Here is a 23,061-nt window from a genome sequence, read left to right on the forward strand (position 1 = left end):
TAGAGTGAGGCATACCCCTTTTTGCTTTACTTATATTTAGTTACCGTTCTAAGATTATAGGGGACACAATGTTTAAATCCCTATAGCTCTCCAGGTACAACTATAATTTGAACCCCATCTTGATTAAGTCTGTCAAGTTTTTGTTAATTGGTGTATTTTAACAAATATTAAGGTTAATTTAGAACCAAAGTTGTAGAGGCACAAAAGCCAACCAGCACTCTTTTTATCATTTTGTTATATAAATTCTTTACTATATAAATTTTGGATTTCCAATGGATCAATTATGGGACTTTGTGTGTGTGTGTGTGTGTGTGTATACACACACACACACACACACAATTTATTGTTATATATTTATATTAAAATATTATATATGTATACATAATTTATTTACCTTTCTTTTCTCCCCCTGTAACTAGGGGTTTGTGTTAAGATCAATAAGTAATCTAGTACCTGGCATTTGTTCAGTACATAAGGTTTAAAGTTTCCTTTTTTTCCCTTGGGCTTGTAGCCACCTAAAGTGACAGTCTTTTTCTCTTTCTCTTTTTCTTTTTCTTTTTCTTTTTCTTCTTCCTCTGTTTTAGGTTTGTAGCCTCCCACAGTCTCTACTGTTTGTCTATGGTTGATAAGAGAGAAAGACGTGAGAGTAAAGGGACCTTGTGCCTCTAGGCAACCTCTCCCTGGGACCATCCCTGTCCCCATTAAACTCTTTTTTCTTTTAGAATGGCTTATATTTCTAGGTGGCTAAATTCCTTCCCTTTGTTCCTTTTTATATTTACCTGATAAGCTCCTGGTGGTTTTCAGTGCCCTCTGCTGTGAGTGGCCTCAGAGGGATTGGGGTCTACATCTAGGAGAACAATGGTGTCCTCAGCTTTACCTTTTAAATTTTTTGTTTTGTGACCATTTGGTTTGAAGGAAGAGACTCTTAGCATGTCCACAGACAGCAGTATTTAAGTGTGCTCAAGCGCATTGACCTGAGGATTTGTATCTCAAATGAGCTGAGAAACCCCCTCTGGTGTTTTGGAAGGGAATGGGGGTCAAGGTGCCTCTTCCCCACCATACCCCCTTTTTATTAAATATGGAGCCACAGGTCTCCAAGGATGGAATCCTTTACATCCCACTTGGTCGGAGGACAAATTGTGACAGCAGCAAAGCAAGCAACAATAAAGAGATTTGCGTTCAAAACAATGGTTTACATTTGAGTGCCATGGTTTGCCATGAAGAGGGGGCACCCTGAGCTTTATCACTAGCAGATCCCTATAACTCACAGGGACCAACAGCTGACTCAGGCCAATGCCTTAATCACTTATAAGGAAGGGAGACTCTGGCAGGAAGCCAAGTGTCCACTGCTATCTTCAGCATTGGTGAGTCAGTTGATGAGACTCACACCTAACCTGATCTCATCAGACGAAGCCTCTCTTCATTCTCTTGAGGTGGGGGTGGGGGGCTTGGTCTTGTAAATTGTCAGATATCAATTGACTGTAATATAAGGATTCATTTATGGAATCTCCATTTCATTCCATTGATCTATGTTTAGTTCTATCTTTATGTCAATACCACTATAATTTTATAGTAAGTTCTAAAATATGAAAGTAAAAATTGTCCCACTGACCCCGGATGGTGTGGCTCACTGGTTGAGTGTCGACCCATGCACCAAGAGGTCACCAATTCAATTCCCAGTCAGGGCACATGCCCAGGTTGTGGGCCAAATCCCCAGTGGGGGGCATGCAGGAGGCGGCTAATAGATGTTCTCGCTCATCGATGTTCTATCTCTCTCTCCCTTCCTCTCTCACTTTAACATCAATAAAGAAAAAAAAAAAAATGTTGTTTTTTTTAATTCTTTCATTGACTATTTTTCAATGTTGTTTTGGCTATTCTGGATTCTTTGCATTTCCATATGCATTTTAAGATCATATTGTTAATTTCTGCCTCCCCCAAAAGAAAGGTTGTTGGAATTTTTATAGGGATGCCATTCAATTTATACATCAGTTTGGTGAGAATTGACATCTCAACAATATTGTCTTTCAGTTCATGATATGGAATTTCTCTCCATTTTCGTTGATCTTTAATTTCCTTCAGCAATGTTTTTATAGTTTTTTAAATTTTATCTTTATTGTTGAAAGTATTACAATGTCCTTCTTTTTTCCCCATTGACCCCCTCCTCCCTGCTACCGCCTCCCCCCACCCCTGCCTTCACTGCACTATTGTCTGTTTTTATAGTTTTTTTGTGTATGTCCTTCATTTTTTTGCTAATTTATTTTAAAGTATTTTATTCTTATGAACATGGGGGTACATATATTATTTCTGATTGGTGTTTCAGGCTTCTTAGGGTATATTCCTAGAAGTGGGATCACTGGATCAAATGGCAATTCAATTTTTAATTTTTTGAGGTAACACCATATTGTTTTCCATAGTGGCTGCACCAGTCTGCATTTAGCTAAGATCTGGAAACAGCCCAAATGTCCATCAGTAGACGAATGAATAAAAAGCTGTGAAACATATACTCAATGGAGTACTATGCAGCTGTAAGAAAGAAAGATCTCTTAACCTTTGAGACGACGTGGAGGGACCTGGAAAGTATTATCCGAAACGAAACAAGCCAAACAGAGAAAGACAAGTATCATATGATCTCACTTATTTGTGGAATATAATGAACATAACAGTCTGAGGAATGAGGTAGTCCCAGAGACGTGGAAGTGGGGTACAGACTGACAATCCCCAGGAGAGGGGGTGGTGGGAGAGAGAGAAACCACAGAACTTACATGCATGTATGCATGAACAATGAACATGGACAACAAAGCTGGGGACAGGTCGGGGAAGAGGGGGAATCAGTGGGAGGGGAGGAGAAACATCTGTAACAAAAATATACAAATTACAAAAAAATGTATTTCTCTCACATTGATGTTTCTATCTCTCTCTCCCCTCCCTTCTCTCTAAAAAAAATCAATAAAAACATATTTAAAAAAGAATCTCAGGTGAAGTGTTTATTTTTACTTTTTTTTTTTTTAATCCTCACCCGAGGACATTTTTCCATTTTTCACTCAGATAGAGCGGGAAGGAGAGAGAGAAAGAGAGAGAAACATCGATGTGAAAGGGACACATCGAGTGGCCGCCACCCACACGACCCAACCAGGGCCGGGGACAAACTGCAGCCAAGGTACATGCCCTTAGCGGGAACCGAACCCGGGTCTCTGTGGACCGCAGGCTAACGCTCTAACCACTGAGCCAAACCGGCCAGGGCTGAAGTGTTTTTTTTTAAAGTACTAAACTGAGCTTTTGGTCTCCAGATTTGTTCCCTCTAGCCCTCATCTTCTGCATTTTAATAGTCTACTATACTTGTTCAAGCCAGTAACACAGACATAATCTTTCTCGTTTCCTTATGTCCCACATTCCTCTGGTAAGCCCATCAGTGACTATCTCCACAGTCACCACCCTATTCCAGGCCATCACCATCTGCTGCTGTACTACACAATCCCTTCCAAACTGGGTTTCTGCTTGCACCAGTGCCCCCTCCAATCCATTCTCCACACAACAGCCAAAGTGATTTTATTAAAATTTAGATTATGTCACTCTCCTATATAACTTCTTTATTTGTGGTCCATTTTATGTGGAGTAAAAAACAAATTCTACCATCACCTGCAAAGGCCAAAAAGACCTGAACTTTGCCTATCTCTCTATCCTTCCCTGTTGTATTTACCTTGTTTCACCACCATTCAGCTACAGTAGCCTTTCAGTACTAGCATATAACAAGCTCTTCCCCACTCAAGGGGCCTATGTATACTTGTTTCCTTTGCCCAGAACCTTTCCCCAGTTCTCTGTAATGCTGGATTCTTCTACCTCCTTTAGTTCTCAGTGAAAACACTGCATTGATTGTCTACACATGAGGGAAATGGGCAGCAATCTGGTTAGAGCTGAAAAAGGGGACACCTAGGGAATTTGTCCCAAAGCTGCATTTGCACAGAAAACATACTATCTTTACTTAGATTAAATATAGATCAGCAAAAATGTCAGTTTTTACATTTAAATTTTTTTATTGATTTGAGAGTGAGAAAGAGATACTGACCTGCTGTTCCACCCATCTACGCATTCACTGGTTCAAACCTGAAACCTTGGCCTATCAGGGAAACACTAACCAACTGAGCTACCTGGCCAGGACATCAATTTTTTTTAATGGTTTTAGTCATACTTTATTTAATATTAAGAGAACATCATCTGTCCATAAAAGTTTGGAGTGCCTTGGGTAAAGTGGCAAGCAATTCCAAACAGGTTAGAGAGGCAGACAAGAACAAAAGAGGATTTTTTAAAATTATCTTGAAGGTGATGAGGGTCTATTTGCATCATTTCATTAGGGGCCAGACATAGCCAGACTCATGTGATTGAATGAAGAGAGAAAACACTGAAAAGCCAGTAAAATATAGTTATAATAGCTAACATTTACTGAACATTTAATGTGTTACAGGCATTATTCTAAGGGCTTTGCATTTATTCTAGTGCTTTATGTATATTAATTCATTTAGTCCTCACAATTAGCCAATGTGCTATTAGCATAGCCATTATAAAAATGAGGGGAAATAGCCCTGGCCAGTTTGGCTCAGCGGTTAAAGCGTCGGCCTGTGGTCCAGAGAGACCCGGGTTCGGTTCCCGCTAGAGGCACGTACTTCGGTTGCAGTTTGTCCCCGGCCCTGGTTGGTCGTGCGGGTGGCAGCCGCTCGATGTGTCCCTTCACGTCGATGTTTCTCTCCCTTCCTCTCTCTCCCTCCCACTCTATCTGTACAAAAAATGGAAAAATATCCTCAGGTGAGGATAAAAAAAAAAAAAAAAAAAAATGAGGGGAAATAACACAAAGAGGTTAAGTGGCTTACTCAATAATTACAAAGTGGCAGAGATAGTAAGTGGCAGAGATAAGATTCAAACCCAGAGGGTCCAGTTCAAAACTCATGCTCTTCATCAATATGCTTCAATGCCCCCCTTTTCTATAATTGATTAGGGCAATAACATAGGCTTGAAATTGCAAGGATCTGATACATGGCAAAAATGATAGAAAGGTGGATGTGAAAGCGATTTGGGAAATAAAACTGACAATGTGAGGGAACAACGTTGAAGCATAAGAGAGAGAGAGGAATCTAAGATGACTCTCAGACTTCTGACTAACTGGGTAGTTGTTGGTGCTGGTCATGAAGATGTAAAAATACAGAGATCTTGTCTGGTCGGTGTGGCTGTGGTTGAGCATTGACTCATGCACCAAGAGGTTGCTGGTTCGATTCCCAGTCAGGACACATACCCAGGTTGTGGGCCGATCCCCAGTGGGGAGGATGCAGGAGGCGGCCAATCGATGTTCTCTCTCATCTATGTTTCTATCTCTCTCTCCCTCTCACTTCTTCTCTCTCTAAAATCAATAAAGGGAAAAAAAATTAAATACAGAACTCTTGTGGGCAAGATATAAATTATTGGACACTTAATGCTTGATGTGCCTCTGTGACAAAAAGAATCGCCAGAAAGCAATCAGAGATACTAGTCTGGAGCTCAAGAAATAAATCTGGACTAGAGATGGAGATTTAGAGCTGTCAACGTAAAATAATTCAAACCTGTGAAGAATTTTTGTAAGTTTATTTGATCCAAAACTGCCGACAATTTCCAGGAAGCAAAATCTCAACGGATTGAGATCATGCTCCAGAGAATAGCAGTTTTGCACCTTATTTTATACATTACAGTCAAAAGAGGAGACGTAAGTGGGTTACATGAAATCTATTGGTGATATATTACAGAAGCAGCAGAAAGCAAAGCAGGGAAATCTTGGGGATTGGATAAAAAATAAAATGATAGACACATACATCTCTTACATAGTGGGTACAGGATAGTTAACAGTCAACAATTAACTTAATAACGATGAGGTAATTTGTGGTTCCTGCAGAGTGATGCCTGTGCTTTGAGAGATCTGGAAAAAGGAAAATTACTTTGGCATCCCAAAGATATGTTATCATTGATGCAAAAAGACAATAGGCAGGCTCAGTTAAGGTAAAGATTGACCTTTGTGAGGGAAGATGCCTGCCTAGAATATGACTACCTGTCATAAACTGCCTTTAGTTAAAAAGTTTTCATTTCAGACCATCCTTTGTGGTTACTTTAGGTTTTTGAGTTTGCAAGGCCGCCACACAGCCCTCCCTGAGCTTATCAAGTTAGCATGTGGTCCCTTTCCGTTCACAGAGTTCTCATGCAAGTCTTAAAGGCTTAGGAAAAACACGTGGAATAAACAAACAGGTTGAGAACACAACCTGGGGCGCATCATCATTTAGGAAGTAAGTAAGGAAAAAGTAGCCAGCAGAGAAGACTGAGGAATATGGTCATAAAACTAAGATACCAGGAGAGAGTGGTGTCATGGACGCCCAGAGTGGAGTTTCAACAAAGACAATATTGCAGTTAATCCAATTAGAGTGTAGGCTCTATGAAGGCTGCAACATGTCTGTTTTATTCACCAATACATCCCTAGTGCCTAGAAGCATGACACATAGTAAATGGTCAAAACCTTTTCCTGAATAAGAATAAGATAACAAACCAATAGTATCAAATACCACCAAAAGTTCTGGGAAGACAAAGACTCAGAAGTATCCATTTTATGTAACAACCTTGGGTGTCACTGATGATCTTGTCTAGAGCAGTTTCAGTGGAATGGTGGGTGAAGAGTAGCTTAAAAGAATCAATCCCAAGAATGTTTCATATATTACTTTGCTACTTTTGTTTCATCTAAAAAAGTTTTATTTTGTTTTGCCCTGGCTGGTTTAGCTCAGCAGTTAAGAGTGTCAGCCTGCGGACCAGAGAGTCCAGGGTTCAGTTTCCGCTAAGGGCACGTACCTCGAACCTCGTACCTCAGTTGCAGTTTGTCCTCGGTCCCGGTTGGGGTCGTGTGGGTGGCAACCAGTTGATGTGTCTCTCTCACATCCATGTTTCTCTCTCTCTCTTCCTCATTCTATGCAAAAATGTCCTCGGTGAAGATAAAAATAATAATAATAGCACAAACACATAGACATAGACAACAGTATGGTGATTGCCAGAGGGGAAGGGGAGTATGGGGGGAGGTGGGCAAAGGGGCCATAAAGAGGGACAGCCAGAAACCCCACTTTGGTCAATGGGCACATGATGCAGTATGCAGACAATGCCCTGTTAAGTTGTACACCTGAAATCTGCATCATCCTGCCAAACAATGTCACCCCAATAAACCCAACAAATAAATAAATAATGGCGCAGTTAATATGATATTGCAAAAATTGTGAAGCATAGTAAGTGAAAAGAGTCAGTGACCCAAATGTTTTCAGTCTGAACAAGTGGAAGAATAAAACCATATTATTGTCTGTACTTTTCTATGTTTGAAATATTTTATGATACACAAATGCTGAGAATAACTTTTAAAAATAAGGACTGTACATATAAGTTAAACTATTAATGGAAATATTTGGAGATTTTCAAAATTAGAATAATATTCAAGGAATGAGATACCAGAAAACACTGGTGGGAGTATATTAAAGGTAAAGATTAAATGCACTTTAAACTGTTTCCATAAAATTTTGTATCACAAAAATTATGTATGAGTAACGAAAAGTTTCTCAAAAGCTTATGGGAGGTGAGGAAGTTGCAGCTACCGAGAGTCCAATCTTGGGTGAAACTTTGTTACCTAGAGGAGGAATCTACAGAGTTGCACTGACAAGGGGGAACCGGCTGAAAGGGGATTTTTCTTGCAATCCCAGGGCCTTGGCACGAGACTGGCCAATACGCAGGTGTTCCTAAAGCTTCCAGCTAGCGGCAGACCGGGTCGCAGAACGCTGTCCACCCCTGACGGGAGCTGTGGCCTTTCCTTTTCGATCACGCAGGGACAGCGCAGCACCCTGGCCCTGAGGCTCCCTCGCTTTGGGCCGCTCGGAACCCAGGGGCGGAGAGGACAGCCCCGCGCGCTCGGCACGCAGGAGGGGCGGGCTGGGCGAGCAAAGCTCCGCCCGCCGACGAGCAGGAATTTCCAGGCTCCGGGGTTCCCGCAGGCCCCACCCGAAGCGTCACCGGTTCCTCGCAAGCCCGGGGCGGGCCGGAAATGACGCGACTTGTCGCGCGTGATTGGAGGAAAAAGAAATTGCTTTGCGGCCGGTACGGAAATTGCTTTCTTCTCAGCTTCCGCTCCTGGTCCATGTGAGAGACAGGCTGCTGAGATGAAGGTGATACGGCCCAAGGAGAGGTGAGTGGTAAAGACGGGTCGGGGAGTCTGGGTCTCGTTGGGGATCGGATTCTCCGGATTTTGAGATGTGAAAGCCGCTTTTTAATAAATGACACTTGTTCCCCTCCCGAGACTTCTCCATTCGTTACTGTTTCCATGATCCTTTCTTTAAAACCCTTTTAATTCAACTTAATTCGCTCCCTGAGCTCCCCAGTTTTGTAGCCTTATCCTTGCAATCCTGATGCGGCCTCTATGTCTCCAGCTAAGTCACTATGTTGCATTGCCCACGTCACGTGACTCCTTTTTCCTGCTGCTACTTCGGCGCGTTTCAGTCCTCTGCAGGCAGTGCCTGCGCTGTAAGCTCCCTTGTCTTGTAAACCTTTGCTGAATGGAGCCATCTAGGAAGTTTTGTCCATTGATGTTTCATCCCACCCACTAGGGAACTAGATACAATCCGTTTAGCGCAGCTTGCCTTTCGAAGACTGATACAGATGCTATAATTTGTTTCTTAGTACCCGTATTCCTTAGTTAAGCACCTACTTTGCTGAGCAAGCCTTGGGGAAAATAGATTACGCAGAAGCTTTCGTGCAATTCCATTTCCTCATCCCTGGGAACAAGCGATTAATATGACACTTCTGAGTAAGCTGCACCTATAAAGGTTTCTTCCATGTGGAGGATGCTTAGAAATATTAATGGTGAAACTGCCTTGTCTCAAGGGCCAGCAACAGCATCTTCTGCCACCTTACCTAGGGTCTGATTTTTTTTAATTGATTTTTTAGAGAGACAAGAAGGGAGAAAGAGATACAAGTATCCATGTGAGAGAAACATCTATCTGCTGCCTCCTGCACGCCCCCTACTGGGGATGGAGCCTGCAACCCCGGCATGTGTCCTGACGGGGAATCCAAATGGGACCTCTCGGTCCATGGGACGATGCGCAATCCACTGAGTCACACCAGCCCGGTTAGGGTCTGATATTTTTACAGCCTCCCATAGGTCAGTGGGAAATGCAGTGTCAATCATTGAAGAGTGTTAGATCTTTTTCATGCAGTTCTGTGTGGGTATCACCAGCCACTGCTCACCTCTTGTTATTTCCATTGATAATATTTCTCTTTTATTTTATTTAACAGCCTTCTGGCTTTGAGGGAACAGGAAGAACTAGAGGATTTGCCAAATGACTACCCCTCGAGCACCAGTGAAGATGAGGTGGGCAACAACTGCTAAACTGTCTTCTCCAGTTCCCTTCTGCCTCAAAATTAGAGTAGACAGCACGTTCCTAGAAAGGAAAGGGGGGTGGAAAAATTATTTATATTAGTTCAGGTCTTACAAATAAATTGCAACCAGTTATTTAGTGTTTCATGTATACAATACAGTCACTGTCTTCACATTGATTAAGTATCATTAAGTATATAAGAATAAAACATATGGTCCTTATTACAGGATTTTCCTATTTCCCAGATTTGGGTTTCTGTAGAGAGTTATTTAAACCTCTGACTGCTATATACATAATTAGGCTGGATCTTCCAACAGATGCTATAGGAATTCCAACTCTTGATTCTCTTGACAAAACTACTTAGAGTGATTTTTTTAATGTGAGAGTTTCTTTGTCAAATCACATTATATGTTATATACAAAAACACTCCCATAGCGTTTTTTCTTCCCAAAACAAGTTAAGACAGAAGTATAACATCAGCTCCCAGTTATTAAGACTCTATAGTGAAGGAGTTTGCTTTTTGAAGCAGTCTTTTCAGGCCTGCAGCCCAGACCTCTTCTGATTCCCCACTGACCAGAAGGTCTCTACTGACCAAAAGCACAGAGGTTTTATATGGGCTTCAATTTCCTTACTGTCTTTTCCCTCCCCTCATCATTCTGATAGTTTTTTTCCTTTTCTGTGTCTAGGGGGACAATGGTGGAGAGCGAAAGCATCAAAAGCTTCTGGAAGCAATCAGTTCCCTTGATGGAAAGGATAGGTAACATTCCCGTCATTTGGACAAGTTATAACTAGCTGACTCCGTGAGATTTATCTGCAACTAATATTCATTGAGTGCCTAACACAATGAAGACACAAGTGCCAGCATCATTAAGAGCACATACTTTGGAGACAGACTGCATAGGCAGATTTTGTGTCCTCTCTACACCTCAATTTCTTCAATTAGAAAATAAGATTAATAATGGTACCTACCATATAGGGTTGTTGTGACATTTAAGTGAGTTAATAAATGTAAAGGTTTTAAACTAATGCCCAGCATTTCGTAAAAATTATGTAATTATTAGCTATTACTGTGTTAGACCTCTGTGCATATGAATTCTTACTGAATCCACTTACATTTTTGAAGCATTGAGTAGGCACTACTTAACCCCATTAGAGAAGTTAATTGACTTGTCCCATAGTCACTCTGCCCATAAGTGGCAGATCCAGGATTCAAATCCAGGTACATTTGAATCCAAATTTGTGTTTGTATTGCCTTGTGTTTTTGAGGGGCTGAGTCTACATTAAGAGATGGTTAGCCTACCAAGTCCAGGTTAGGAACATATTTTGTAGTTGCTTTGTGACAAAACTCTAGAAGATAAATACATGAAACCAAAGCCTTATTTGCAGACAGAAGTATTTGTTCCCCAGCAAAATGTGACTATTCCTTCTATATCTTGTTTTGCCTAAATTTCAGGCGGAAATTGGCTGAGAGATCTGAGGCTAGTCTGAAAGTGTCAGAGTTCACAGTCAGTTCTGAAGGTAAGTTAACAAAGGAAGCTATCTGTGCATGGAGCTTATGGAGTTCCAAAAGTATAATTGTCTCTTCATCACCACCCCACCCAGGAACTGTTTTTGATGTGATCAGTGGGTCATACTTTAAACATTTACATGTAAGTGGGTGAAGAGGGGTAGTCAGATGCCCTTGAGTTTCTTCCATTTCTAGAAGGCCATGGTCAAGGTCTCCCACTGAGTTTGTTGAGCTACTTCTAGGATAGAGGGACATAAATGAAGACAGCTGCCTCTCATTAGCTTAATCATATTCATTTTATTTTTATTTCCATTCTCACAGTGCTTTGATTCCCACATGCAGATAATTTCTCCTGATGGAGCTTGAGTAAGTCAAGTTACTTACTTGAGGGCCTTCACCTAGTACAGTGTTTCTCAACCTTTTCTCTTTATTGCTCCACTGAGGAGCCTTCTTAAACATTTTGTTATTTCATGCCTCCTTCCCTCCCTCCCCATCTGGGCTAGGAAGTCAAATACTAAGGGATGGTTGAGTTTCAGAGAAACACAAAACTTTATAATATCTAAGATTCTTTTCACACACTCCCCCAAGAATCAATTTTCACCCCCTGGGTGGGGGAGTAATATCACACCTGTTGAGAATTCATGGCCTAGTAAATGGCAGAGTTGGAGTTTCAACCTGATACCAAGTCTAAATGCCAAATCTTTGCCACCCTATTCACAACTTAAGCAGCTTAAATGAGTTACATTCTTCTGGTAACTACTAACTGTAACTTCCCAGAACAAGTAACAATGTATTCTCCCAAGCTAATTCATTCAGCAAATACTTACTGTGCTTCTACTATGTATCAGTTTCAGAATAGTTTAGAGCAGCGAAGGGGTACCGCAAGAGTTTTTAAAACATACAGAACAAACTATTTAGTCAGGGGCACTGAACGATTTTCCCTTAGATTGTCAAATTTAAAAAACTGACAATAGACAATACAACAATAGCCATCCAGAGTGAATGAATCAAAATTACATCTTTTTTTTTTTTTTTTTTTTTTGTCAGATCGGCACAAAATATGTTTTTTGGTGTGCCACAGCATTTTTTTTTTAAGGTTTTGTTTTTTTTGTTGTTGTTGTTTTTTTGTCTTTTTAATTTTTTTCCCTTTATTGATTTTAGAGAGAGGGGAAGGGAGAGGGATAGAGAGATAGAAACATCAATGAGAGAGAACATCGATTGGCTGCTTTTCGCATTCCCCCCACTGGAGATGGGGCCCACAACCCTGGCATGTGTCCTGACCAGGAATTGAACCAACGACCTCTTGGTGCAGGGGTCAGCGCTCAACCACTGAGCCACAGTGGCCGGACCACAGCATTTTAGTAATTAGTTTATGTGTGCCATGAGGTGAAAAGGTTGAAAATCACTGTTTTAGATATCGGGCTGTAGTAAAAAATAAGACACTGATCTCATGAGGCTTACATTCTAGTGGGACGTGGAGACAATAAGAGAATTAGAACAGGATGATGCAATAAAGTGACTAAGTGGCTGCTTTAGTTTGGCTGGTCATGAAAGGTCTCTTAAGAGGCAAAAAGCTGCCCTGGCCAGTTTGGCTCAGCGGTTAGAGCGTCGGCCTGCAATCCAGAGAGACCCAGGTTTGATTCCCGCTAAGGGCCCATGCCTTGGATGCAGTTTGTCCCTGGCCCTGGTTGGTCGTGCGGGTGGCAGCCACTCGATGTGTCCCTTTCACATCGATGTTTCTCTCTCTCTCCCTCCCACTCTATCTGAACAAAAAATGGAAAAATGTCCTTGGGTGAGGATTCAAAAAAAAAAGGAGGCAAAAAGCTGAATGACAAGAAAAACCAATCATGCAAATGGGAAGGCATTCCAGGCAAAGTAACAGCTAGTACAAAGGCTCTAAGGAAGAAACAGACTCAGCATGTTTGAAGAATAGGAAGAAGGCTAGTGTGACGAGCATAATGGAGGTGGGGATGACATAACGTTGGCATGACACACCATGATCCTATATAGGGACCAGATCCCATAGGGCTATGTCCTTTAGATCAATGTAGTCGGCCTTCTGTATCCTTGGTTTTCACAGCATTACCTTCAACCAACCATGGATTGCAAATATTCCAAGAAGAAGAACCAGAACGTTCCAAAAAGCAAAGCTTGAATTTGCCACACACCAAGCAGTAGACTGAATCCATGAGAATAAAGCAAGGCATACCCTGCTGTAGTCTATATGCAAAATATACATTACATGCAAATATACCATTTTATGTAAAGGACCTGAGCATCCTTAGATTTTGGTATTTGCAGGGGTCTTGTAACCAAACCATCATGGATACCAAGGGATGGCTATAATTTCAAATATAATGGGAGCCATTGGAAGATTTTCGGCAGGATCATGATATGCTGTGATTTGCATTTTCAAAATATCACTTTGGCTGCTGTGTGAAGAATGAATTACAGTGGGGCAACAGTGAAATCAGAAGGACCAAGAGAAAAGCAAATGACTTTTTAAAATAATTTGTCTTCTACCCTCCAACACGTGAGAATGTAGGAAAGTGATGGTGTCACTATGGCTAGCAATTGAAGTAAGAGAATTATTCCTGCTTCCCTGCCGGTCTGCCAGCATTTTCTACTTAGGCATCTACCTATGTGATAATTGAGATTTTGCCTCATTTCTCAGTCTGACCAGAAAGTTTGCCCTTTCTACAGGATCAGGAGAAAGGCTAATCCTTTCAGATCTGCTTGAGCCCTTTAAAACATCATCCACATTGGCCACTGTGAAAAAGCAACTGAATAGAGTCAAATCAAAGAAGACTGTGGAGTTACCCCTTAACAAAGAAGAGATTGAGCGGGTAAGTTTTAAAGTGTCCATTAAGGGAAAGAAATTGAACTAACCAGGAAAAACAGGATATGAAGAGAAGAAGGGGGAAAGCCTCACAAATGGGAGGGGAAGTTGTGACTGCCTCACCATGGAGAAGATTAAAATTAATCTCAGGGTCCGGCTGTTGTGGCTCAGTGGTTGAGCGTCGACCCATGCACCAAGAGGTCGCCGGTTTGATTCCCAGTCAGGACACATGCCCAAGTTGTAAGCCCAATCCCCAGTGGGGGGCGTGCAGGAGGCGGCCAGTCGATGTTCTCTCTCATCGATGTTTCTATCTCTCTCTCCCTCTCACTTCCTCTGTGAAAATTAAAAAATTTTTTTTAATCTCAGGGAAAGTGCAGTCTTGAGAAGGAAGCAACAGCTAATCTCTAGCATCCTGATTCTTCCTTGGGCTAAGAAACATTGCCTCCTGATTTCCCACTAGTCCTTTAAGTTTGATGCCCAATTTTGTGGCTCTTTTTTGTACCTTGCGTGTTTCAGATCCATAGAGAAGTGGCATTCAATAAAACCTCACAGGCCCTCTCCAAATGGGATCCCGTTGTCCTGAAGAACCGACAAGCAGAGCAGCTGGTGTTCCCCCTGAAGAAGGAGCAGTCAGCCTTTGCTCCCATTGAACATGTACTCAATGGCTGGAAGGTAAGTGCGACACAAGGAAACCGCACCTTGGAAAATAAGATTGTGCAATGTGGAAATTGCAGGGTCTGTAGTTGATTTGGTTGGACATGTTAAACTGAAATTTCAGCTGCAACCATTATAGTTTATCAGTCAGAAAGGGAGAGAAGGGGGTAGCAAGATTCGTTGTCAGTCATGCAATACGTACCAGTCACAGTGGTTCTGTAGTTGTTTTTCATCAGTTTGTAGCATACAGTACATGGTTATTTCTGTGTTTTTGTGTTAAAACATCCAGTTGCCAGTAGAGAGGAAACATGCTTTCTTTTTCACACCCATTTTTAAAAAGCTTTCAAAGCCACATTTTGATCTGGGGAAAATCAGAAACTCAGCAGCATCACAGATGCCTCAGTGGGGGGATATATGAACTGCAGACCCAAAGTTTGCTTGTAAAGGAATATCATATTAAAATATAACATTGCTGATAATGACTAAAATCTTAGCAAGTAACTTATTAAGACTGAGCTGCAGAAAATTTTAAAAAGCTATTTAGAGCTGAGTTTCCCAAACACTAATCCCTGGCAAATTTTTTGTCCATCTAAAGCCAAAAGATAATAGTAAGTATGGTGGGTGTGAGGTTGTCAGCTCTTTATTATGAGGTTATTCTTTCCACTTGAATGATGTTGAAATAGCTTTTCTTTTATGAAATGATGGTGATACTAAATGATGGGGTTGGGGATGGAACAGTAGTTATACCCTTGGCAAAATTAAGAGTTGGTAATCCTACGTGGGTCCCTAAAGTCTCAAGATTTTTATTTTTATTTTTTACTTTTGTCTGTGAAAAACATGCTTCAGAACAGCTAGCCTTTCTTTTCCAATACACCACTGGTTATGGGTTCTGTAATGGGATGTTCTGTCTTAAGTTAAAAAAAAGGCAAGAACAGCAGTGCCCAAACCATGGGCAGATTGCCCTCTTTATGCTTTTCTTCTGCTTTCTAAAAATCCTTCTACCCTCCAACACATGTGAGAATGATTTTTTTTTTCTAAAAATCCAGGGATGATAGTGTCCTGTGTGTCAGGGACTTGAAATAATTAAGCTAATCAAAGTAAACATGGCTTGCCACCATAGCTATAAATTGAGCAAGTGGTTGCTTATTGTGGGGATAAGCTCTGTTTCTGCCATTCTCTTTCTAGGATGCTTCCTTTCCACATGAAAAAGAGATCAGGTTTAAAGTGTGGCTGCAGGATGGAAGGGAGACTTTAGGAAAAAAATTAAGAGGTAATATAATTTGCAGAATAAAAGTATAGACAATATATAGTGAAAGGTCTGACCCAGTCTGACCATTTTTACCCCCATACTCACCCAGATGTAACCATTTCTATAAGTTTTTTGTTATTGTTAACTTAAGAGTTTTACTGATATATTTGTGTTTCCCTTGTATTTATCACAAAAGTAGTACGCTATTGCACACTCTTCTGCACCTTGCTTTTTCAAATGACAGTGTAAGCTTGGCGATCACAAGAAAATATTAAATTTGTATTAAGGATGAGATGGAGACGAAGGTTGCACTAATAATGCACCTCTACTCTCCAGGAACTCCCTGTGCAAGGCAGAGTGGCCCAGAGACTATCCATTGAATCTTCTGGACTGTTCATGCCAAGATTCATTTTTGAGAAATGACGCCAGTGTGGCACAGAGAAATAAGAAAATGCTTAGGTCAGGGGGTCTGTTCTAGCTAGCAACTCCCAGTTTTCATATTACAACTTAAGAGTACAAAGTACCAAGTACTAGTAATATACTAATACTTCTGGAAATTAAGAATACAAAAGTAGCCCTGGCTGGTGTGTCTCGGTTGAGCGCCGTCCCATGTACTAAAAAGTCACTGATTTGATACCCGGTGAGGGCACATGCCCAGGTTGCCAGCTCAATCCCTGGTCGGGGTGTGTGCAGGAAGCTGCTGATCAGTGTTTCTCACATCGATGTTTCTCTCTCCCTCTCCTTCCTCTCTCTCTAAAATCAATAAAAACATAATAAAAAAATTAAAGAGCCCGGCCCACGTGGCTCAGGGGTTGAGCGTTGACCTATGCACCAGGAGGTCGCTGGGTTGATTCCCAGTAAGGGCACATGTCCAGGTTGTGGGCCCGATCCCCAGTGGGGGCATGCAGGAGGCGGCCAGTTGATGTTCTCTCATCAATGTTTCTCTCTCTCTCTCTCTCTCTCTCTCTCTCTCTCTCTCTCTCTCACTTCCTCTCTCTAAAATCAATAAAGAAAAATAAATTTTAAAAAAAAATTAAAGAAAGCCAGTCAGAATGGCTTAGTTGGTTGAGTGGCTTAGTTGGTTGAGCATCATCGTGTGCACTGAAAGGTTGCTGGTTTGATTCCTGGTCAGGGAACATACCTGGGTAACAGATTCGATCCCATTGGGGATCTAACCCAGAGTATACAAACTAATGTTATTAAATATAATATAAATTCAATTTTAAACTTTTTTTAAAAAAATGAAATCTTGTGCGGCCGGTGTGGCTCAGTGGTTGAGCATTGACCCATGCACCAAGAGGCCGCCAGTTCGATTCCTGGTCAGGGCATATTCCCAGGTTGTGGGCCAAATCCCCAGTTGGGGGCATACAGGAGGTGGCCAGTCGATGTTCTCTCTCATCGATGTTTCTGTCTCTCTCCCTCTCCCTTCCTCTCTCTCTAAAATCAATAAAGAAAAAAATTGAAAGGAATTTCTAAAGAAAAATAGAAATGAAATCTTGTTAGCTGATGAGGAACATGCTTTGGGAAGAGCTAGTCTCCACTGCTTCTGTGGTCTCTTATCTTCTTTCCCTACTGCCCTACTAAAACTTCTTTTAAAGGCCATTGACCTCCTAGTCACCACATCCCAAGCCCTCTCAGTTTTCAGCCAGTTTGACAGTATTGACACATTTCCATTGTTAAGAACTCTTCTCTTGGCTTCTGTGACATACTCCTGATTTTTATCTATCTGACTTTCTTAGTCCTTTTTATTCTTTCTCTGTGAATTCCGTGACTTTTGACTATCATCTGTGTATGCTACAGATCACTCAACCCCTTCCTTCTGAGCTCCAGTCTCAGGTCCCATATGATTGGGCCTCACCTAGTTCTCCCTTATGCATCTTAAACTTCACACACAACAAAGTAACCTGGCATTTTCCTTCCCTAGACTCCCAAACCTTGTACTACCACCTTCATTCTGTAACTCCATCAACAGCTTAAGTCCATGCCTCAGCCATCTGACTTCTCCTTCTTCCACTGACTCTCCTCCCCAGCCCAGACAGTGAGCTAGTTTGTAAATTCTGTCTCTGTAATAGCTCTCAGATCCCTGGTTCCTCTTCTAATTTTCATTTTCACATTTGATTTGCCATTTTGCTTACAGGATGGGGCAAAAGTACATTTACAGTTGTTCACATGGAATATAAGAATAAACTGTAAACCTACTTTTGCCCCACTCTATATCCCCTTACACAATCACCAGGATTTTCTTTCTGAAACATAAAACTAATTGTCCTGCTTAAAATCCTTCAAAAGCCCTGGCCAGTTCGGTTCCCACTAAGGGCGCATACCTCGGTTACAGTTTGTCCCCAGCCCTGGTTGGTCATGCAGGAGGCAGCCACTCGATGTGTCCCTTTCACGTCGATGTTTCTCTCTCTCTCTCTCTCTCTCTCTCTCTCTCTCTCTCTCTCTCTCTCTCCCTCTCCCTCCCTCTCCCTCCCTCTCCCTCCCCCTCTCTCCCTCCCCCTCTCTCCCTCCCTCCCTCCCTCTCTCTCCCTCCCACTCTATCTGAACAAAAAATGGAAAAATGTCCTCGGGTGAGGATTAAATAAATAAAAATCCTTCAAAAGCTCTCCACTTATAGAATGAGACAGCACCTATCATTTTAGCTACACTGGACAACACATTGTTCCCTTACACACTTCTCCTTTCCATATATTTGATTTTGTTTATACTCATCTCTCCACTTGGCCCTCTCCTTTACAGAATTGAACTTATACCTCAAAGCCTAACTCAAAAAGTAAGTCTCTTCCTTCCCCAAGCTTAACCCACCCCCTGATAAGAATTAATTGTTCCTCTGTGATTACTCCCATGGACTAACATTTACCCCATTATGTTTGTGATGCATGTGTTTCTTTCCTCTGAAAGGCTGTGAGCTCTATGAGGACAGGAATTATCTTAATCAGTTGTGTATTCTAGCACCTTCTACAAATACCTGGAGTGTAGCAGCAATCAATAAATGTTTGTGAATTGAATTGAATTGGAGGAAGATTACAATGCTGTAATATAAATCACTTCATAGCCTGTGATTGATCACTACCACAAATACTAAAAATGGAAGAACATGTACTTTTACTATTCAATAGAATAGGTTTATGGTTAAATCAATAGCAGTGTGTAATGTATGATGATGTGTGTTTATGCATTTGTCTAGATATTTACATAGATACTGACCATGATGTATATGGCTGTTGAAGAAAACCACATATAAAGTGTGTATGAGGTTTGAAATGGCTCTGTTGCCTAGGGCTATCTTTGTGCCTTGCCAAAATAGACCGCGTCATGATCGGCCTGATTATTTATTTTAGCCATCTTCACATTATCAGTCAAGCAGTAAATGAGGACTTTGGCTGACATATGAAGTAACTCATTCACAGTCCATTCGTTTCATGCATGTAGACACTACCTAGCATACAAAGTTAACTGGAAACTGAGGAACTAGAGCCAAAATTAGAAGGTGACTAGAATTAAATTTGAACTGTCAGGAAGCAGGCTAATTACATGAAGGTCATTTTTTAAAATATAGTTTTATTGATTTCTAGAGAGAGTGGAAGAGAGAAGGGGAGAGAGAGAGAGAGAAACATCTATCGGCTGCCTCCTACACATCCCCTACTGAGGATGAAGCCCACAACCTGGGTGTGTGTCCCTACCAGGAATCAAACCGGTGACCTCTTGGTGCATGGGTCAACACTCAACTACTGAGCCACACAGGCCGGGCTGATGGTCATATTTTTAAAGGCAGTGCCTTTTTGTGCTCATCCTAGACCTGATCTCCCCTTTCCTCTAGAAATATTTTATTTTTAAAAGGAGCCTTATATGAAATCTGAGATTACTAACTATACTGTACACATAACAATACAGTGACCATTCTGTTTTGCGACTGATATTTGGTACTGCTCTTCCTCTGTCCTGCCAACATTTACCTCAAGGGCATCCTGCTTCGATTCTTAAGAGAATGACATTCTGTTTTACATATGTTAATAATTTGAACACAGAGTGATACTGTCAGTAATATTAGAGAGTAGCCTGAGAATCCCCTTGCAGAAGTTGTCTTAAATCAGAGTGAGATAAGGCTTTATCTGCACAGCTGGGCAGCAAACCTGGAACCCCTTCTCTTGCTGTAACAGTCAGTCCTGTCCAGTTAGTGATTCCAACTATGGTGTTAAAGTAGATGGTCATAAGGCTGGAAAGAGGGAGACTGTAGGAGCATGGCTTAAGACTCAGAATGTTTGTTACCTCTTTAAGGCAAGAACTCCCTTGGAGCAGGAAATTTTTAACCTCCTCTATAAGAATAAGCAGCCAGTGACAGACCCTTTACTGACTCCTGTGGAAAAGGCCTCTCTCAAAGCCATGAGCCTGGAAGAGGTAAGTGTGATAGGCCTTTTATACACCCAGGCAGAGTCTGTTTCTCCCAGCATTTTCCCACAGTCCCAGGAGTCACTGTAAATCTCATTCATTGTAGGCTAAGATGCGCCGAGCAGAGCTTCAGAGGGCCCGGGCTCTGCAGTCTTACTATGAGGCCAGAGCTCGAAGAGAGAAGAAAATCAAAAGCAAAAAGTAAGGAGATATACCTGAAACCCATATAATTTTATTAACCAATGTCACCCTAATAAATTCAATAGAAAAGTTAAAAAAAAAAAAAAAAGGGTAGAGAGACCCATCCTAACTAGCCTTGGGTTCCACAAAAGAAAGTGAGGTGGAAAGAACCTTTGACATGGCATTTGGAGTCACACAGAAGAGGTCATAAATAGGAATGACTAGTCTTTTTTTTTTTTCCTCAGTCCAACCTCATAAAAGTTCTGACTGCTTCATCAGTGCCCTCTCCACTGGCTTTGGCTTTCTGTCTTGGTGTTCCTAAAAAGAGGACTGTGCAATTACTTTCTTTCCTTTCCAGGGCATGATGGAGTGATTCTGCAGAATGAGCTCTGAATTCTACAACTGTTGAGGCCAGCAGGGCTTCCTTCTTACCTTTTTGCCTCTTTGGAATGTGTTCTATTCTTCCTTGCACTGTAGAAGCAGAGGGACCCTTTGCTCTACAGAGGTCTACCCCTGTGGCCTGCAAGGACTGAAATGCCTACCAGTGCTCTTAGGTCCCATACTGACTCCCTCTAGTCAGCCAGCTCTGTGACATCCATTCTGACCTCTGCATAGGAAAACCCCCTTGGGTAGTGGGGACACTTTGGTGTGTGGCATCAGTGTTTCCACTAAATCTCTTTCCTTGTTCCCCTCTCATTACCCTATAGGTATCACAGAGTTCTGAAGAAAGGAAAGGCTAAGGAAGCCCTAAAAGAGTTTGAGAAACTGCGGAAGGTCAATCCTAATGCTGCACTGGAAGAACTGGAAAAACTCAAAAAGGCCAGAATAATGGTGAGGCTGTCTCTTACCTTACCCCTTGAACCAACTTTCCCCAGAAAGCAATAAGGATCTTACTCTGCCCTTTCTTCTCAGGAGCGAATGAGCCTTAAGCACCAGAACAGTGGAAAATGGGCAAAATCAAAGGCAATTATGGCCAAATATGACCTGGAGGTAAGAGACCATCAGGATGAGAGAATAGGTGGAATTGGAGGAAAGAAACAGAGTTGGGTAAGAGCCATGAGAATGAATGGAAAACCAGGATCTAAAAAGGCATCAGAGAATCTCTAAGGCAGAAAGGAAAATGACCGGGAACAAAGTGGACAAGGAGAGACGAAAGGGGAAAGACCACAGAAGGCAAGTCCAGTTAAAGAGGAGAGGAACTTTTTTTAAAAACCATGTTTCACATGTTGATTCCTTGAGGACAAAGAATTTGCCTTCCATTTTATTCCATATCTAGTATCACGATGGTATGTGTGCAGTTTAAACAGTAGGCACCAGTAAGAAATACTTGTCAAATTGAGGGGACTCAGCTTTAAGAAATGGACCAGGAAAGGTGTTATTGTGATCACTGATGACAAGGCACACATGCTGGAATTCCTTCCTCCAGGCTCGCCAGGCTATGCAGGATCAGTTGGCCAGGAACAAAGAACTGACGCAGAAATTCCAGGTGGCCTCCGAGAGTGAAGAAGAGGAGGGAGGTACAGAAGAAGAGGGTGACCTCCTTGTCCCTGATGTAGTAAATGAGGTACAGATGACTTCAGATGGACCAAATCCCTGGATGGTCAGGAATCACTCTGGTGGTGAAAAACAGGCTGAAATCCAGAAGGACCCCGAACAACTTCCAGAGCCTGTGGCCAACGAGGCTTCTGAAAGTGAGGGAGAAGAAAGCCCAGTGGCAAAGGAAGAAATTTTGTTGAAAGAATTTGAGGAAAGGCGATCACTTAGTAAAAAGTCTGGGCTCAACCAGGATGCCAAGCCAGTGGGCAGACAAGAGACAAAAGGTGAGTTGTAGTAGACCAGAAGGAGGAGCTTAGTGCAAGTGCTACAGACCAACTGTGAGAGGAAGACCATAGCCACCCACACACACAGCAGAATGATGAGGCTCTAGGGACTTTCAAGAAAGTGCCCTGGATCCCTAAAGAGAAAATAGATTATCATAATTACCATTTTCTTTCAAAGGCATTTAATAAGCAGTCATCTGCATGGCTATACAATGTGGGTTCTAATAAGCTTTCTACTCTTGAGGGCTTATAGTCTTCAGAAAGACAGAACTACACCATCCTTGAAGTCAAGGTAGGGGTTACCATTGCTGGTACCCAAAAACCAGAGAGAAATGCACATGGTGGGATGGCAGATCTGAAAATCATTCACACCCACAGACATAGGTGGATTTTGAGCCATTATGAAGCATCTTCAAATTATGGCTGCAGTGTGCTGTTTTGTTTGTGAACTAGAAGTGGCATTTTTTTTTTTTTTATTAATTAATTTTTGTTACAGATGTTTCTCCTTTTTCTCCCACTGATTCCCCCCTCCCCCTCCCCCCCTGCCCTGTCCCCAGCTTTGTTGTCTATGTCCACTGTTCATGCATACATGCAAATAAGTTCTGTGATTTATCTCTCCCCCACCACCCCCTCTTCTGGGGACTGTCAGTCTGTACCTCGCTTCCACGTCTCTGGGACTACCCCATTCCTCAGACTGTTATGTTCATTATATTCCACAAATAAGTGAGAACATATGATACTTGTCTTTCTCTGTTTGGCTTGTTTCACTTAGGATGATACTTTCCAGGTCCCTCCATGTAGTCTCAAAGGATAAGAGATCTTTCTTTCTTACAGCTGCGTAGTACTCCATTGCGTATATGTACCACAGCTTTTTTATCCATTCGTTTACTGGACACTTGGACTGTTTCCAGATCTTAGCTATTGTAAATAGTGCTGCTACAAACATGGGGGTGCATATATTTTTTCCGATTGGTGTTTCAGGCTTCTTAGGGTATATTCCTAGAAGTGGGATCACT

General features: G+C 41.8%; 1 protein-coding gene across 1 annotated transcript in view; it reads left to right on the forward strand.

Annotated features, from left to right (window-relative positions):
• Positions 1–23,061, forward strand: part of UTP14A (UTP14A small subunit processome component) — a 31,867-nt gene that overhangs the window by 1,140 nt on the left and 7,666 nt on the right. The window contains exons 2-13 of the mRNA XM_036270071.1: positions 585–640; positions 8,080–8,218; positions 9,325–9,400; positions 10,094–10,164; positions 10,861–10,925; positions 13,618–13,760; positions 14,270–14,425; positions 19,935–20,054; positions 20,152–20,246; positions 20,933–21,056; positions 21,138–21,215; positions 21,652–22,045. Of these exons, the coding sequence (XP_036125964.1) occupies positions 585–640; positions 8,080–8,218; positions 9,325–9,400; positions 10,094–10,164; positions 10,861–10,925; positions 13,618–13,760; positions 14,270–14,425; positions 19,935–20,054; positions 20,152–20,246; positions 20,933–21,056; positions 21,138–21,215; positions 21,652–22,045 (1,517 nt within the window). The remainder of the gene's footprint in view (positions 1–584; positions 641–8,079; positions 8,219–9,324; positions 9,401–10,093; positions 10,165–10,860; positions 10,926–13,617; positions 13,761–14,269; positions 14,426–19,934; positions 20,055–20,151; positions 20,247–20,932; positions 21,057–21,137; positions 21,216–21,651; positions 22,046–23,061) is intronic.

Source organism: Molossus molossus, unplaced genomic scaffold (assembly GCF_014108415.1).
Source record: "Molossus molossus isolate mMolMol1 unplaced genomic scaffold, mMolMol1.p scaffold_m16_p_2, whole genome shotgun sequence".
In the NCBI taxonomy this organism is placed as follows: domain Eukaryota; kingdom Metazoa; phylum Chordata; class Mammalia; order Chiroptera; family Molossidae; genus Molossus; species Molossus molossus.